The sequence below is a fragment of the Podarcis pityusensis genome, assembly GCF_964106645.2.
Source record: "Podarcis pityusensis genome assembly, chromosome: 3".
Taxonomy (NCBI): domain Eukaryota; kingdom Metazoa; phylum Chordata; class Lepidosauria; order Squamata; family Lacertidae; genus Podarcis; species Podarcis pityusensis.
In genome coordinates this window covers 73,243,520-73,261,780 of record NC_138026.1, presented here as the reverse complement: position 1 = coordinate 73,261,780, position 18,261 = coordinate 73,243,520, and the positions used below count along the sequence as shown (strand labels likewise).

The 18,261-nt window shown below is 42.9% G+C and overlaps 1 protein-coding gene across 1 annotated transcript in view; it reads left to right on the top strand.

The window, feature by feature from the left end:
- FRMD1 (FERM domain containing 1) overlaps positions 1 to 18,261 on the top strand; it is a 54,583-nt gene that overhangs the window by 10,037 nt on the left and 26,285 nt on the right. Inside the window, exon 2 of the mRNA XM_081000689.1 lies at positions 13,241 to 13,439. Coding sequence (XP_080856815.1) covers positions 13,344 to 13,439 — 96 coding nt within the window. The 5' untranslated portion in view covers positions 13,241 to 13,343. The remainder of the gene's footprint in view (positions 1 to 13,240; positions 13,440 to 18,261) is intronic.

The window sequence follows — 18,261 nt, the reverse complement described above, 5'->3', positions numbered from 1 at the left end:
AACCAAGTGGCACCCATCAACATCTCTGCTCTCTGACCTGACCTGACCAGCACACTGGTAGGGAAGGTCCAGCAGGCGGTTGGTAGATTAGGTGTGCTCAGGGGTCATCTGCTGGTCATTCACACATTTTCTTTCTGTAAAAAACCACGACTGACATATTTTGATAAAATGGTCTCAACTCCAAATGCTGCTGTTCAAATTCTACAGAACTGGTTGAATGTAATCTAAAGGTGGAAGGGAGGAGCAGAATTGAAATGCAATGATTGATATTGCTGGTTTATATGTGAAACAGTGTCTGAACGGGTGAAGCAGTCCATGAAACTTCACCAACTAAAGCCCAATCCAGATAAAATGGTGGTCATGGTCAAGTCTGGGGTTTTGTTCTCATGGCAAACAACTTATGCCCCATATATACCGTATTGGCCTGAACATAAGCCACACTTTTTTTTTTTTCCAAATTCCGTCCGTGAAAAGTTAAAAGTGTGGCTTAAATTCACGACCTTACAAATATTGGCTTTTACAATATCACTGCCGAGACAGACATACGGTGAAACTGAACGGGTGTGAGTGCCTGCTGATTTTTTTTAAAAAAAAAGTTTTAGACATCTTTATTGGTTTTTCAATTAGTTTACAGCCATCCTTTTTATACATGTCAATATTCACAATAAACAATTGGACACAACGAGCATTCCAGCATTTGACATGTATGCATAAACTAAAGAGAAAATAAATATTATGTTACTTATCTATTTATTTTGTTGTTACTTTGTTGGCACCTGCTGAATTTTAAGGGAGCAGCTTATATTCGGGTATTGTATTTTTTTCTCTCTCCCCCCCCCCCCTTGAATGAAGGTGCAGCTTATATTCGGGTGCTGCTTATATTCAGGCCAATATGGTACATAGAGAATTATAATCAGCCATTGGTGGCAATTTATGAGTGTTCTGATCACCTTTGGGTATAATACTGACTTCTCATGTTGTTCCATGCTGGAATCTGGACACTTAACAGAGTTGGAGTATGTGGGAAACTATCCACTGGAAACATTATTCTGGGTAGGAATTGACTGTTTTGGAAGCCATGATGGAAATGATATTTCCTATTTCTATCTCAGGTGTGATGCCAATTGTGTGTCATTTGTTTTCACCGGCAGTGCTTTGAGGCATTGAGTTGAAATGAAATGTCCAGTGGAAGACTGTGAAGGAGGAAGAGTGGAAATAGTTTGATTTTTATCAATAAAATTTAAACTTATTGACATCAATAAAGTCGTACCAGACTAAGCATTAATTCAAGTTGTTGTGATTGTAGCTTTAGTTTTCAGTAAGCAATTGTGGTGTCTTTGAACATATCCAGATATATAGGTAACATTCCTTAAGCACACTTACCTGAGAGTAAGCTCCAGGTTTGAGTAAACATGCATAGGATTACACAGCACAAGAAAGTCAGACATAGTTCCATTTAAAAATGCTTAAGGTTTGCCTATATATCTTTAAAAAGTAGGATTATCCAAATCATTATTTAACAATAAATCATACTCCTGAGGCTACAGAGTCAAGAAGAAGCAACAATTGTGTCTTGTAGAGCTGTTGGAATAAAAGACAAAAGGCTCTGCCTTTTTGCTGCCTTTTTATTTTATCAACAAAGTCATAATAAAAAGAAGAAACCAGTAACAAAAAAAAAGAATAACATCACAAAATCAGGTACAAAAGAAAGCCTGGTTTTAAATATGTGCTACTGTAGCCAAGTTGACTTGCTTAAATAAGTCACTCCATATTCGATAGCAGAGCAGTTTGATTTTAATTTCTAAATGTTTGTACATATCTGTTACATTGTATTGTTCAAAATACTTAATGAAAATGCTTTTGTAAAAAGGTATCATATATTAGAGTACAACTGAAATCCAAAAAGTTATAAAGCCAAGAATCTACCATTAAATATATTTCCTTAACAATGCCAATGATAAACTAACTCAATAGCTCAGTAACAAATTAAAAAAATTCTGGACTTTCTTTACATTTGGTGCCTCCCTCTGAACATTTTCTTAATTAATTTTTCTACTCCAGTTCTGGTATGCTATGTCAGCATTTCAAAGTGTCATTTTTTCCCTTTCTTTTTATTAAGTCCCCCCCCCCCCGGATCTTTTAGCAAGTGATTTTTATACATTAAAATCTTACACCACTCTCTCCCTGCCATGATTATTTTTGCTTGTTTTACATATCTAAAGCATTTGTATACCACCCCTTCATCCTTTTTAGGATTTCAGAGATGTATCGCTACAACAATAAAAAAAAACCCCTAAAAATTATTAGAATAACTGAAATCTCAAGTTAGAATGCCTGGATACAGGACCAGCCCAAGACATTTTGGCACCTGAGGTAAAAACAAAATGGCACCCTGCCACAACCAGAGAAGAAGGGATGAATGAAGATCTACACCAGCTAACAAGGGTGAAATAAAGATCTACACCAGGAAATGAGGGTTGGAGGAGCTCACACATGGGAAACAATCAGCCATGGAAAACAGCTGTAGCTATATTATTATTATTATTATTATTATTATTATTATTATTACCGTATTTTTCCATGTATAAGACGACCCCTATTTTTTTTGGACTGCAACAAAAAAGGGGGGGGGGGTGATTGCCCAGATTTGTTGAGCTTATACATTAAAAAATATGGTGGTGGTAGTAGTAGTACCCTGCCCATCCGACTGGGTTCCCCCAGCCACTCTTAGCAGCTTCCAATATATATAAAAGCATAATAAAACATGAATACTTTCCTATACAGGGCTGCCTTCAGATGTCTTCGAAAGATTGTATAGTTACTCATCTCCTTGACATCTGATAGGAGGGTGTTCCACAGCACGGACGCCACTACCAAGAAGGCCCTCTGCCTGGTTCCCTGTAACTTCACTTTTTGCAGTGTGAAAACTGCCAGAAGGCCCTCAGAGCTGGACTCAGTGTCCGGGCTGAATGATGGGGGTGGAGACTCTCCTTCAGGTATACAAGGCCGAGGCTGTTTAGGTCTTTAAAGGTCAGCACCAACACTTTGAATTGTGCGGAGCATCTGTTTTGTATGCAGAAGGACTTGGGATCGATCCCCAGCGCTAGCATAAGACTCCTGCCTTAAAATGCTGGAGGGTCCCTCCCGGTCATTGTGGAGCTGGATGGACCCAAGGCAGCTTCATACGTAATAATTAACCTATCATTTTCCAGTCCTGTATTTCTGCTGACTTGCCTCCAGAAAATAGGCATACCTGTTGTGGGGTGGCCAGGAATGTGTTCCTTTTGTTGATGATGATGGTGAGTCATTTGTCGTTCGGCACTTTGCTAAAATGGATTTTGGCAGCACATTTGGTATCCCGCTCGTGAAATGCTGAAGCACACAATATTTCTGGGCTTTTTAACTGAAGCAGACTTAGTCACTGGATTCAACAGAACTTACTTATGAGTAGACATGGTTAGGTGTTCAGCGTTTGTCTGGATCTAGCTTGAGTCCCGTTGATCTCAGTGAGTCTACTCCAAGCATGGCTAGATGTGGGTCTGACCCACTGAATGGCGCAAACCCATACCTGTTTTCTTAGACGTAAGCCCCATGTTACTCAGTAGTTCTTCCCTACTTGTAAGTGTGTATAGGATTGCAACCTTAACATCTAACATGCTTTGCCTGTGTCATGTGCTGCCCATTCATTTCCTGTCAGTCATTGTTTTAATGAAAGTTCTCGGTCACCATGCAACTTCTAGAATAAACAATAAAGCATGTGCTCTTCCTGTGTTAGCAATGAGCAGGCCTGTCAGAATTGAAATCCAGAAATGCTGGTATTTTCCCTTAGGTTTTAATTGTACCTTTTTGAGATGTCTTTAAGTGGGAGGAGTATTTCCTCTCCCAGGCTTGCTCAGCAGCGAAAATGTATTATTATGGACCTTTCTCCCATACTTACTTATAATTTCCTTTAAAACTTGTCAAAAAATGACCAGGGGAAGAAATATGGGGCTCAGTTGAGTAAAGTGGGAGTGTCTACCCCTTGAACTTCAATTTACAAGGCTAAAAGCAATTTGTCAAAAAGCATCCAGGGAGCCATCTTTAAAAATAAAATAAAATCATATTTCTGTCCCACTATTTTGTCAAAGAGCTCAGAGTGCACCCCAGAACAGAGCTTTGTTGTCCTGAAGAATGTGCAGCCCTAAAGTTAAAGACGCTTCATGAACCAGGAATGCCTAATAAGTTACTTCCCTCTGGGACCATCGTTAAATTGCCGCATGTCCCTGTGCAGAAGATTTAGCAGCCTGCTATGAATTGACATTTAAGACCGATTGCTTTGTAGGCCTTAGGGCAGTTCACTGCATAGTTGGCAAAAGACCACTTAGTCATGCAGCAGCCGTTCACATGCTGAAACATGGCGTTCTGCCTCTCGGACGATCACATGCCAGCCTGCTATTGTTGCACCTTGTGAACTGCTCTGAGATCTAAATAAATAATATTCCTCTTTCCTTGGTACTATGACATCACAAAATGGGATGGGTAGACTTAATGTGCAAAGTTTAGGTTGCCAGCTGCTAGACTAGTGTGAGCCCTCTGCCCTCAGCGAAAGAATTCCCCTAAGAGTAACACATTTCCAGAGTAATCTCCTGCATCTAGCTTTATACAGGGGTGCAAGTAGGCTTTATTTCACCTGGGTCAAAGACCCAGTTTGACAACCCTCCCCCCCTTCACCTGGGGCAAAAAACCTGGCTAGCCCCCCACCCCCAGCTACCACTCTGGTTTCTAGCATCCAGATAAATAGTGGCCCTCAAAAATCTATGCGGCTGTTCATACGGATACTAGAAATGTCTGTGCATGGATAAGACCTATGAGGGATAATTGTACAACTTGCTTATGGTGGGAGAGGGTGGTCCTCTAAATTCTTTAAACCAGAGGTGTTTAAAGTGCAATAGTAGTCTTAGTCCCTCAGGGCTCAATGAGGTTACTTAAAGTTCCCCTTAGGTGAGTGCAAACATTCACATACAAGTACCAGCTCCCCTGCTTATCTCCGCCCCCCCCCCCCCATCACCATTACTGACCTTTGCACTGCATCAAAGCAGTTTCCAAAATTCCTGGGAGTTTGGAGAGTGCCTGCCTTATCAAGTTACTGAAGAGAAATTCCAAAGCCCCTCTGTATAACCTGAAACTGGTATTCAACTATGTCTTCCTCAGAGTAGACCCATTGAAGTTAATAAACATTGCTAAGTTAGCTCCATTAGTTTCAGTAGGTCTGCTTTGCACAAACCATAGATGAATACCATTCTCATAAGGCAGTTGTTTAGCCCCCGTCCATGAACCAAATCTCAATTTTAGCACAATTTATTACTTTATAAAAAGAGCATTTTCTTGTACCAAAGCAGAAAGTATTGAACATTTCAGGAGAAAAAAAGCCATTAACTGTTCAATTCTGTACGTGTCTACTTTGAGCTGTTCCCTGGTTCATGGTCATAGGCCTGAAACAGTTCACAGTCAGTGGCAAGTTAGATTCGCTGTGGAAAGGGAAATTGCTTTTCTGCTTGTGCGAGGGCAAACAAATAAATTTCTGGGAGCGTGGCATTTGGATGTGATACTCTTCAGCTCCAGGAGCCAAATATTATTGTGCAGAGTAAAGCATTACCTTGAGGATTATCGTGAAATATTGCACATTTTAAATAATGCACGTAAAGCTGCTGAAAGTGAATTGTACCAACATCTTTTATTGATGAAAACAGAAGGAAATTTGTTGGCATTGTTGTTATTTCACATCAGGAAAAATTCTGCCCTTCTTTTCCTCTGCTAGGGAGCTCAAAGCAGCTAACAGCACAGGAATACAAAATGATCAAGGCAGTGGAAACAATACAGTAAAATACAGTAATAAAAAATCAGCCGTCAGAGCAAATGATTGCTTCAGCTTCCATCAAAGGCCTCTTGAAAGAGCCGGGTTCTCATCTGCTGCTGGAAAGCAAATAGTGAAGAGGGCAATCCAAAAAGTTGGCCCTTCCTCTGCTGCCCATCTGCTGAACCTCAGCTGACAGGGCAAGTTGGAGCTGGACCTCAGGCGTTCCAGCAGAATGTGTGAGGGGGCACTTGTGGCAGAAGGCAGCCCTTAAGGGAGCCAGTTTCCACACCATCTGTTAAGTTTGTTTTTAATTTAACAAGATTTATACAGTCGTACCTTGGCTCCCAAACAAATTGGCTCCCGAACGATTGAAACCCATAAGTGAGTGTTCTGGTCTTCAAACATTATTTTGGAACCCAAACATCCCATGTGGGTTCCGCAGCTTCTGATTGGCTGCAGGACCTTCCTAAATCTAGGACTTTAAAGGTAAGAAGCAGCACTTTAAATTGGCCCCACAAATGGATAGGCAAATGTGAGTCCAAAAGAACTGAAGTAATATGCTCTGTTTGTGCAGTCCCAGACAATAGCCCTATACTGTGTTTTGTGGAACAAGTTTAATATTGCAGTACTAGACACACTTGGGAGTAAGTTCCATGAGTGGTTTTGTAAGGACCAGCTTTTCCCATATGTTTTTTCTTGCTGTCTTCAGTATCTGAGGCCCTGCTCAATTTTCCTCAGTCATCTGAGGCATAGTGAACAACAAATGACTGTTTTGGTTATGACACCCATCTTGTGGAATGCGCTCTTTGTTGAGATTAACCAGCAAGTGAAAGGCTGTGTTGGTGGTGCTGCCAGTGAGGGTTGTCCAGTTACTATTGACCCATGACAGGGCCTTCTTAGTGGTGGTTGCCCATTTGTGGAATGCCCTCCCTGATGAGGTGCATCGTTCTCCCTTATTATTGATTTTCAGGAGGAATTTTAAAACATTCCTCTTTACTCAGACATTTGATGGCTGAAAAATACTGTTCCTGACAACCTTGAAACCGTTGGCTGAGAGGATGTGACCATTTTAAACTGTTTTTGAAATGTTTTGAATGGCTTTTAGAATGTGTTTTAATGATATGCTTGCTGTCCTAACAGCAATCCTAACTCCATTATATCTTTCATCTCATTCTCCCTTTTTCTCTGGCCTTCACAAACCACTCTCCTTCCACTCCACCCACCATTTTCCAACCCATACTCTCTGCCCACCACCCTGCTGTCAACCATTCTTCTACTGACATCATCCCAATGATGTCAGTATGTTCTGGTGGTGGTTTAATGCATTTTGTGGATTCAGTTTTGATGTTGTTGTTGTAGGCCACTTTAAATTTCTTTTGGAGCAGGAGGTGGGGAGTAGAATATCTTTCACCTAACTCACCCTGTCAGTGTATGTTCTGTGTAAAGACTTCCACTTGTGCAACTGCACTTTCCCCTGCTCTCCTTCACCTGTGTGCCCCACAAAATTGGCTCTGAGGGGCTTGGAAGAACCACCAGAACAGCACAACACAGTGGGAGGAGAGTGGGGAATCGTTCCATCCAACCAGCCGAAATGCTTGTGCAGACAGAACAGGAACAGCACAAGGATGACTTGCACCCTTCATGTTTTAAATAACTGTGGGACTTGCTTCTGAGTCCACATAAATAGGATTGTCCTGTTAGTATGATATGTTTACCATATAGTATCGACTTCTATCAAAAAGCAGTTGACCAATCTAAGGAACACCAAAAAAGTGTGTGGCAGGGTGATTCTTTCTCCTTCTGAGGAAATTTAAATTGGTCCCAGTTGGAGCAATTATATTTTTAACAGACAATTTCATGGGATTTAAAACACCAAGCCGTTTTAAAAACACAGGCAAAGTAACAGCCTAAGAGACACATGACCGACTTCAGCTTTTCTTAATTCTTCTGCGATGCATTCACTGGGCTTTTGTAGTTTAATTGAGGCTTAGAGGTCAGCATTGGTGATAAACAAAAGCATGGCATATGGACAGTCTTAACACCATCTGCATATAATAAGTATGTGTGCTTTGTCTCCAGGTTCACAATCCAATTGTGCAAACCTGCACTGCTCTTTGGTTGGTTGCCTGCACTTCATCATACTGTGGTATTAACTTAGATATTTGCTTTTAATGAACTATATAGATTATATTGTATACCATGCTGAGAGAGAAGGATATTTATGTCTTCTCTTAGCGCAGGGATGAGGAACCTTTGGCCCTCAAATATTGTTGGACTGTGACTTCCATCATTCCTGCCCCTGGACCACACTTGCTGAGACAGATGGGACAACTTCTGGAGGGCCAGTTTCCCCACCCCTGTGTTAGCCTCTTTAATGCCACTGCATCACATCAATTAATCCAGCAACCCATTGTTTTTGTTACTCTATGTCTGTATCCAACACATGATCCCACAATGATGCATATGGAATTATCCCATTTGATAGCAACCCTCTGAGGTGCGTTAGGCTGCAAGGTAAAGATCCTAAGAAGGAGGTTTTCCAGAAGGGAGATTTCCTGTCCCTTTGCGCATCCCAAAAGTCACTCCAGAAGATTGGGGCACCATCCAGAAAATCATGGGATGGACAGAGGTGGCTGTGGCAGGAAGTGGAAATTGCTCAAAATTGGACAGACATCTGACGTTCAAAGTTGCATTCCACTTTGGTAGAGGAAAGCACAGGGGTGCAATTTCATTTGCACACACCTGTTTAGAATTTATTTCATTTTTTGGAAAAAGATTTCTAAACCACTTCATCAAGAGTTTCATCTTCTTCATCTTCTTGGAGGAAGCAGGGGTGTTGATTGCGTAGGGGAATGTGATTCTAAACTTTTCATCCAAGTGGATTAGAGGAAGGGTAAAATAAATGCAGTGATACACCCCCTTCATTGCTTATCTTCAGAGCTCCATCAATGTCAGAAGCATGGAGGCCAGGTCCTGAGCACCTGTTTTGCATGCAGAACATCCTGGTTCAATCCCCAGCATCTCCAGGTAGGGCTGGGGGAGACCCTTGTTTGAAATCCTCCCAAACCACAGTACTGAGCTAGCAGGATCAACACTCTGATATGGTATAAGGCAGCTTCTGTGCTCCACTTTCCCAACTTGTCAATCTTCTAAGACAATCCCATAGGAAAAGGGAACTAGAGAGATCTCCCTACTCTTCACTATCTTGGAGCTCTGGCAGAACATAAAATAGCTAAATTTTGGGGGGAGATTGGAGCTACTGCCTGTCTCCTCCACACCCATCTTTTCTGATGCCGCCCTTTTGGAAGTAGACAGCATGTTTTGAAGGGGACCAGGGTCTCTGATCTCCCCAGGATCTAAGAACATAGATCACCTTCATGTTCACATGGAGATATTTATCCATGGCCAATGTGCCTCTGCTCCACTATGGCATAGTGTACACTTTAGATGACACACCGACACTGTAACTATACGGTACAGCTACACCATCAGATTTGAGAACACAGAGAACCTTAATCTCTATGCATGTTTGCCCATGGCTAACGTGAATTAGCTACGCTGTGGTATTTCATCAATACTGTGAAATTCTCTCTTAATCACAGGAATAGCTACCATCAAGGTGCATATACAGTCCAGTAACGGCAGTGGTTGCTTCCTTCAATATATAACAGGGCATGAGAAGCTTCCTTTCTCTTTTACCTCCTTATTGGGTTCCCCTCCCCCGTCTTCTTTGATTTGATTGCTGTCACACTGGAAATTCAAGATGCAGTAAAGTCACACTCATTACAAGAACCAGCAGGGACAAGAAGAGCCCAGCAGAAGTGGCATCCCCCCTACCCTGCCACCTATTTAGAGTTTCTATATTGCCAGAATGACTGTTGCTACTAGTGCCATTCAGCTTGATGGAGGGAGAGAACAAGGTTCCCTGATAAGTTTCTGTAAACCACTTAGAGGTTTTGATACAATCAAGTGGTGTATAATTTTTGTCAAATTGATAAATAAATGCTACACACACACACACACACACACACACACAGCTACCAGAGCCACCTTACAGAAATAGGAGACATTTCACAACAATGGAATCTGATGTCCATTATGTTCTTTAGGAGTAGGAGGATTGTAATGCTTTGGAATAAGGGATAACCAGGGCTTTTTTTCAGCCAGAACTCAGTTCTGGCACCTCGCAGGTGAGCATCATTGCCATTATAAGAGAACGAGAGGCGCTCATGGTGAGTGCTGGGACATCCTATTCTAGAAAAATATCACTAGGAATAACAAAAAAAAGCCTGTGGCCTCTTTCCATTGTAGTCTGGATAAACAACTTGGAGACACTTCAGCTCTTTATAGTGGTCTCTAGATGTTGCTCATCTAGAATGCCCTGCTGATTTTAGTTGGAATCCTCACAATTCAACCTCAACAGTATTTCATTATTCACGAAAGCCGTAGGAATATGCTTTCCATATATTTAATATCCCTATAATTTGATTCTCTGTAAGAGAAGTCTAGGAACCTTGGTGAGTTATAATTCCATTTTTCATCCCCTACTAAATGACATTATTCCTACTTTCCTCCTTCCCTTAACTGTTGTGACTAGCCCTTAATGATTCATGCCACACGTTGGATAGACTCTCCTAATATCATGTGGCTGATAACACTATAATCAAATCACTTAAAATATAAGAGAACTAGGTTTTTATTATTATGTTTCTATTTTTACTCATAGCAATTTGAGAATGTTCTTACTAGGGTGGAAAGGGGTGTCTGGAAAAAGAAATTCCATTGCCCTAGTGGCCTCCATACTTTTATTGAAATTTCACAGGTCTAGCAAGATACAAAAGCAAAGGAAATCACCTGCAAAATTATTTAACTCCAGAGCACAGAATCCTTCTGTCCTTAGGTTAGCAGAATTTTTCTTTGTTTATTTACAGTCAAAAGAGCACAGCTTCCCCAATACTACCAAATCAACTCAGGGCTTGCTGTGGTATGAGAGCTTCCAAGGCCTATTTTTGTTATTTTGTTATGTAGAGAGAACCTATAAATCTGAGCCACAGAAGTGATGGAATGATGGGCAGGTGTTTGCATTTGCTGTAAAAACAGCATTGATGACATGCCCACCTGCAATATTAAGAATTCTGTTCTTTGTGTCTGAGTATTGGGCACATCCAGAGGCGGCATGGTGAAAGTGAGTTTCAATGTGCTAGTTTACTGAGCCCATAAGCACGGTTTGCTCAGAGTTTGTTTTGTCCTAACAACTGTTGAATGGCAGCTAGGTGAAGCCAAAAAAATACATGATTACATAGTGTCTCATTCCAAAATAGTCATCCTTTAGCTTGCTTTGACCCTGGAGTTTTGCTTTTCCTTTATTAGAAGGTCCTTTCATTTCTCTGCGGATCTGACATAATTCCTCCCCTTCCCCGCTACCAGAAAGACTTTCACTCGTCAGCCTTAAGCATGGAGTTGCCTGGGCCCTGCTCTATCACACCAAAAAGGTAACCACTTCCGCATCACCAAAAAACAAACTCAACAGCCAGGACAGATTTAAAAAGGTAAAGGTAAAGGGGACCCCTGACCATTAGGTCCAGTCGTGACCTACTCTGGGGTTGCGGCGCTCATCTCGCTTTATTGGCTGAGGGAGCTGGCGTACAGCTTCCGGGTCATGTGGCCAGCATGACTAAGCCGCTTCTGGTGAACCAGAGCAGCGCACAGAAACGCCGTTTACCTTCCTGCCAGAGCGGTACCTATTTATCTACTTGCACTTGGATGTGCTTTCAAACTGCTAGGTTGGCAGGAGCAGGGACCGAGCAACAGGAGTTCACCCCATCACAGGGATTCGAACCACCAACCTTCTGACCAGCAAGTCCTAGACACTCTGGTTTAACCCACAGCGCTTACATTAAAGCAAATAAAGCCTTGTTGAAATGCCCACTCACAAAGGAAGTTGGCCTAGCAAGCACATGGGCTACGGCTTTTTTTGGTGGTGGCCCCACAATTGTGGAATAGAGTTGCCCCATGACACTAGTTCCCATCCCTGGATATTTTCCAACTGTCTTGAAAAACTTGTACCTTTTACCTTGGCTTACATGAACAGACACTTTACTGTTGTACTTTGAGATATTCTACCAGCGCCAGCCCATGTGGTGGTCTTCATACATTGTGGACCACAACTCCCACCTGTCCCAGCCTGGCCAGGAGCCAGGAGTGATGGGAGCTGAGGTCCAAAACATTTGGAGATCACCACATGGACTACCCCAGTGTTACGCCAACTGCCTGGAGAAGGGTTTCATTCCTGAAAGGTGGTGTGGACTCTTATTCAACATAAATGAATAAATTAAAGGAGCGTATGCTAATGTGGATGTATAGATGCAAATTTTGAAACAGTTACCTTAAATTGAATACAGTACATCACACTGGAGTGAGAAAGACTGACCTGTGTGGCTTCTCAGTCTGCTGCCCAAATGCTAACAGCTGGTGGGCAACTTCAAGATTTCTCCTGCTCTCCTTTCTTAGGGTTCTTTGTATCTTTAGACTGGGCTTGGACTGGACAGTCCTTCACAGATAGGGCTCTCCTCTGTAACATGGGAAACATTGGCCACCCAACTGACCAAAGGTCCTTTTAGTCTCACATCCTGTTTCTAGATGTAGCCAGCCAGATGCAAGCAAGGTGTGTGGGTAATAATTCTTCTCCACTTAATGGCCCCTTTGGCATCTTGTGTTCAGAGAGACACTGATGCAGCAATGGCTTATTAGACAGCATGGTGTATACCTTCTCTGTGTCTCACTTCCACCAAGATCCAGTGTCATCTACAATCATTCTGTGCTGACATTTAAAAAAAAAAATTCCTCCCCACATACTTTTACTAATACTCCTTAACTCACAAAGGCACGTGAATGTGGTTTTTTCCTCCTGATTCACCTTTTGGAAAGCTGCCCATCCTGTGGTACTGTTTACTGTTGACTTCATAATCTTGTGCCTGGTGTTCTACAGATCCCCTCTCCCCATTCTTCCTTGCTCTTTGCATTACTTCCCAGTGACTCAGATGAGGGAGAATGTGCCTTTGAGGGCTGATTGCCCATGTAGGTGAGACAAATCCACAAAGCAAAACAAAACCCTGGACTGTGATACTTGGCATGAGGGGGACAAGGCTAATGACTCAGGAGAAGGGAATGTGTGCCACTCTCCCGAGCCCAGTGTAACCAGCCGTTAATTGTCGAAAGAGCTGACTAATGCTGGAATTACTTATGACTCTGCCCCAGTGAATGCAGCCTTGGGAGACGCTTGGCTGTTAGCACTGGTTATTAGAATGAAGCTCAAGAGATCGCTGTAACATATCGGCTTCTTGCCGCTCACGACGTCCACCTTTATTTTCCTGAACAACAAAACTTAGGATTTGTGTTTCTCAGGTTCGGAGGATAGAGAGAGAGGAGTTGGCTTGGTTCCTGAGACTCTGGCTGCTGCATCGTTACGTGGCGGAGTGGGTATGAGAAGTTTGCAACCGGTTCTGCAATGAGCAAGCAAGCTCTGCAAAACAAGATGCCACCGGAGTTTAGAAACATGTGCGTCCTCCTGCCAAACCGAGACCAGCTCAATGTGATGGTTGGGGTAAGTCTATTCTTGCCGCCTTCTGAGAGCCCAGCATGAATGAGGCAAAAGAATGTATTTGAGTAGCTTGTGAGAGTGGTAAAACGGAGCCGCAGAAGTCTTTTGTTTACAGAAAGCTTACCAACAAGAAGCTATCTATAAAGATCATCCCATTTACCCCAGTCAGTACCTACTTCCCAAAAGAAGAGGACCAGACTAGCTGAAAGATCTGTTTCTGTGGATTTAGGAACTCTGTTACATTTGATGACCAGAGACTGCTTTTCTTAAATTCTTTTTCATCTTCCCTAATAGTTTTACAGCATTTGAAAACCAAAGGTCCGCTTGTATATGAGTAAAGACACACATCTGTCTGCTAACTCAGGCATTTGTGTTGGTTTTTCCAACACAGAAGACATTTAGGAAACATATTTTGCACAGTATTGTCTCCTGGTATAATATGGGGCAAATTATAAGTTGTGCTATATTATGCAAAGTCTCCCTAAAACAGACCCTTACAGAAATGTGACTATTAAATGTTAATTATTAGCCCCAATAATTAAGGTAAAGAATGATATATTTCACTGTTTGTGGTAGCTTTTATACACTAAAAATGTTAATGGGAATTAGTTTCAGGGCTCCATTATTTATTTATCTGTTTTAAGAAAGAGAAAAAGGCAGTTTCCTGATTTTCACAATCCATGTATCAATGAACAAAAAGTAGTCTTGCTTACTAGGCTCAGATTTATTTCAAGATTCACATTTTTTATGCAACATGCACCTGTTTAGTGGGGGTCTGTATTTGAAAAGGCCGGCTATTTATTTCCATGCATAGAACTGCCTATTTTCCTTTTCATGTGTTTGGCCAATAAAACCGGGCTTGCAATAATAATAACAACAGTGACAACAACCTATAAAGAAGAGAAAGCTTATTAGAAAGCCTTTTGTTGTTGATAGGTATAAAGTTTCCATCACTTTCAAGTCCCCTCTGGAGGGAAATAGAACAGTATATGTTCAAAGTAAATGATCAAAGGGGTTATTCTGTGTTATCCCACTCAGTTTTTCAGTAACATGGCCCTTTAAAGTGGTATTATTTGGATGTCATCCTATTTTCCAGGGGTGGGGGAGTTGCTTGTGATAGATAACAGAGGGTCAGAAATCCTTGCTGATCAAATCACCCAGACCTACTAGTAGATCTCAGTCTACCTTCTTCCCAGTCTAGCATAGGCAATCTTTATGAATAGTAAAGGACCCCATGACCGTTAAGTCCAGTCAAAGGTGACTATGGGGTGCAGCACTCATCTCGCTTCAGGCCAAGGCAGTGCACATTGGAAATGCAACAAAATTCTGCAGTGCTCCTGTCCAGAATTTCAGCCATGCTCACCCAGAATTCTATTCCCACCGAGATCACACAGTTCCCATGGGACTATCCCCGCCCCCCGGTTAGGTGTTTTTCCCATACTTCTAATGATTTTTTGTACTTCTGCAAACCTCAGGATTCCCACCAAGCCTGCTGATGCCCCTTTCCTGTGCGTGGGTAGGCTGTTCTGCATAGATCAGCAATGCCATGCACAGCCTGAACATCAGAAATAGAGAGAAAAGAAAAGTCAGGCTGCATACATGCCATCAATTTAAATCTTATTTAGAGCACATTCCCTCCCCTCCCAAAGAATCCTGGGAGCTGAAGTTCTGTGATGGGTAAACTACAGTTCCCAGGATTCTTTGGAAGAAAAAAAGAAAGCTTTAAATGTGTTTTATATGTATTGTGTGTATGCAGCCACAGTCTTGAATGGATTCAGCAAATATCCAATTATTTCGGGCCTTGAGCTTTGTTTGGGTGTAGTGTACAAACAGCAGACCAGGTACCATGTGGGCCCCAATAGTGAACTAACGGGGATTAACAGATTGGGGTAGGTAGATTCCTGCAATCCTCTGACGTGACAGCCATTATGTAAGACTCTCCTTGCAATTGAGCTTCCATTATTTCTGAAGGGATCTGTCTAGTATAGCTACTGGGATAGCTCATCTGTTCTGTCATACATGCTGCAATGATCACATAGTAACTAGTCATGTGTATGCAGCCTCAAAGTCCATGTGCATCAGTTAAATGTTCATGACTATATTGCCCTTCAGTGTACAGTTTGAAACCTATTAGCTAGCAGGCTGAGGGATGCACCACCGGGGCATTCTTCTTTATTAGTCATAAGAGCAGTGACAGAATCGTCATTGCCACCACTACCACAATAATCTCTTTTTTGCCTGCAACAAATCAATTTAACCCTGAGCTGGTCTCATCCACTTCCATGGATGTTTTGATCCACCTTTACACCTCACTTTACCAGCATAGGAATTGTTTCTCCATGTGAGATCCAGTACTGGTGCAGTAAGCATCTGTGCTCTGGAACTGCCCTGGTTGGGGCCAGTCTACTTCAAGATGAGGGACCATGGCTCAGTGGTAGAGCACATGTTTTTCATGCAGAAGGTCCATGGCATCCTCAGTTAAAAGGATCAGGTAGCAGATAATGGGGAACACCTCTGCTTAAGGTCTGGATAGTCAGTGCCAGTCAGAGTAGACATGACTAAGCTAGATAGACAAATAGTCAGGAAGCTGTCAAGCATCTGTTTATTTCTAACTGGGCAGTCCTTGTGTGTGTGACACTCACACAAACAACCTTACACCCAGCATTCTTTAAATGTTCTCCTAGAGCTTATCCATACTTCCTCTTGTCCTTTGGGGGAAACTACTCTTTGGTGCTCAATCAGAGCAAACAGCAATCAGGTTCTCCATGGATTGCTATTTGTTCCATTTCAAAGCTAAAGAGCAGGTTTACCCTGGGAAAGGAGTGGGGCAAGGGGGAAACCACTCAGACCCATGTTTTCTAGGCATGGTACAAGCAGAAGTGTGGACAAGCCCCTAATAGATATGCATAATTTCTGCAGGACAGATCCTATGGGGCTGGGGTAAAATTTAAGTGACCCAACCATGTTGGCAGGGTTGATCATGTGCATCTGTGCCGTGGACCTAGTATCTCTTCCCAGCAAGGATGCTGAATCCATGATAAAGGCGAATATTACTGACCGTGCCTAGCACAATTTGCAAGCCACTTGGGGATTTGTTCCCCCACGTGACTAGGAGAAGGTTTTAAGCTGGGAGCGGTGGTACCAAGCACCTGCTCTGCTGTCAGTCACATTTCTCTGCTTACTGGAAGAGGCAAGGTAGCAAGGAGGCTGGGGTGGGGTGGGAACAATGGCAGGCTGACTCTGCCACAGCACCCGAACCTTTCCAACTTACCCACCACCGCACCACTCCCGGTAAGCACCACAATGTGGCTGACCTCGGGAGGGCAAGTGCCTGGTGGTTCCCCTCATCACCCCCCACCCCCAGATTAAAGGGCACCCACAGAGTTCAAGAAATATGGTTCCCACACTGCTGTGGCAGTAGCTTGAAGAAACCCATTAATTGGAAGAACACTCACGATTTAAACTTTTAAGTTTATGCTTGCTTGATGGTTGGGCACTTTGTCAAAACAACCCATTTCGGATTAAAGAGCAGGAGCTTTCTGAGCTCTTGAAAGATTCCGTGAGCGATAGGAAGGGGATGACCCTGAACTTGCGCACCGACTGAAATATTGCAGCATGTACAGCTCTCCATCCAAAGATATAAGTGGTGGGAGAGTCACTTGGTATACAGATGACACTTTGCCAAAGGACAGTCTTTTAAAAATGGAACTCTGTATAGAAAGACTTGAAATTTATAATAACCTGTCCCTTGGATTAGTCTATTTCATTCATCTGCTGGGACTTAAGGGCTTCTTTTAGGTTCTTCTCTTTCCTAGGGCTGCCACACGTCCAGGGTCTCCCGGACAAATCTGGGATTCTGCCCTTAAAAATGGGGGGAAATTTCCGGAATTGGCAAAATGTGGGGGGAAACCAGGATGTATGGCAATGGGGGTGGAATACATTGCCGGCAGCAGCGGCAGTCCCCACAGCGATGCTGAGGCCGGCTGCATGCTGTCACCCAGAGGCCTGGGCATCTGGGAGAGGACCAGGGTGCCTCCCATGGACTGGCAAACCTGCGAAGCAAAAAGGCAGTGGGGGTGGTTTGTGGGTAAGATTGGGCATGGAGTGCACAGGCGCTGCTTCCATGAGGAGGGTGATGGCTTCACGAGGCTGGAGGAAGCAGGGGGCAGGCCAGGTAGACGGGGAGGGAGGGAGAAATCTTGCTTACGATATTGGAGGGAGGATTTCGTGAGGTGGAGGAGCAGCAGAGAAGATGAAGGCAAAGGCAGCGAGGGAACAGGCAGGTTTCAGAGGAGGGGAAGAATGCACCTCTGTCTGGGTTTTCAGTTTTGGAAATATGGCAACCCTACTCTTTTCCCCTGTAGAGTGCCATTTTTTCAATACATATGTTGTTACCAAAATATTGCTGCGAAGTGCCTTCCTTAAAACAAGACAATCCAGTTTGGAGTAGTGAGTGGTGAATTAGGATGATCTAGTTTTCTGGCATCAACACAGTGGTCTATAATATTTCAGAACAGTCTGTTACATGATGGGCATACCAATGGCCCTGACCGTGCTGCTAAGAGCTTATGTGATATCAGCAGCTCAAATGGGCTTGAATTCCATCGATTGTTGGCAATTTTGATCAAGTGTGGTACATGTAAAATGGCACAGAGAGGCCCCTCTCATCTGCTTGCTGGCCATGTCAGTGGTCTTCCTGCAGTTAGCCATTCATGGTCATCAGCTGATCATGGGCTTCATATATGAGGCGATTTCCTATTTTTTTCTGGGCTTAAAGGTGGCGCAAATGCTTTGTATGTATAAGATTGCAGGTCCAATCCCTCGC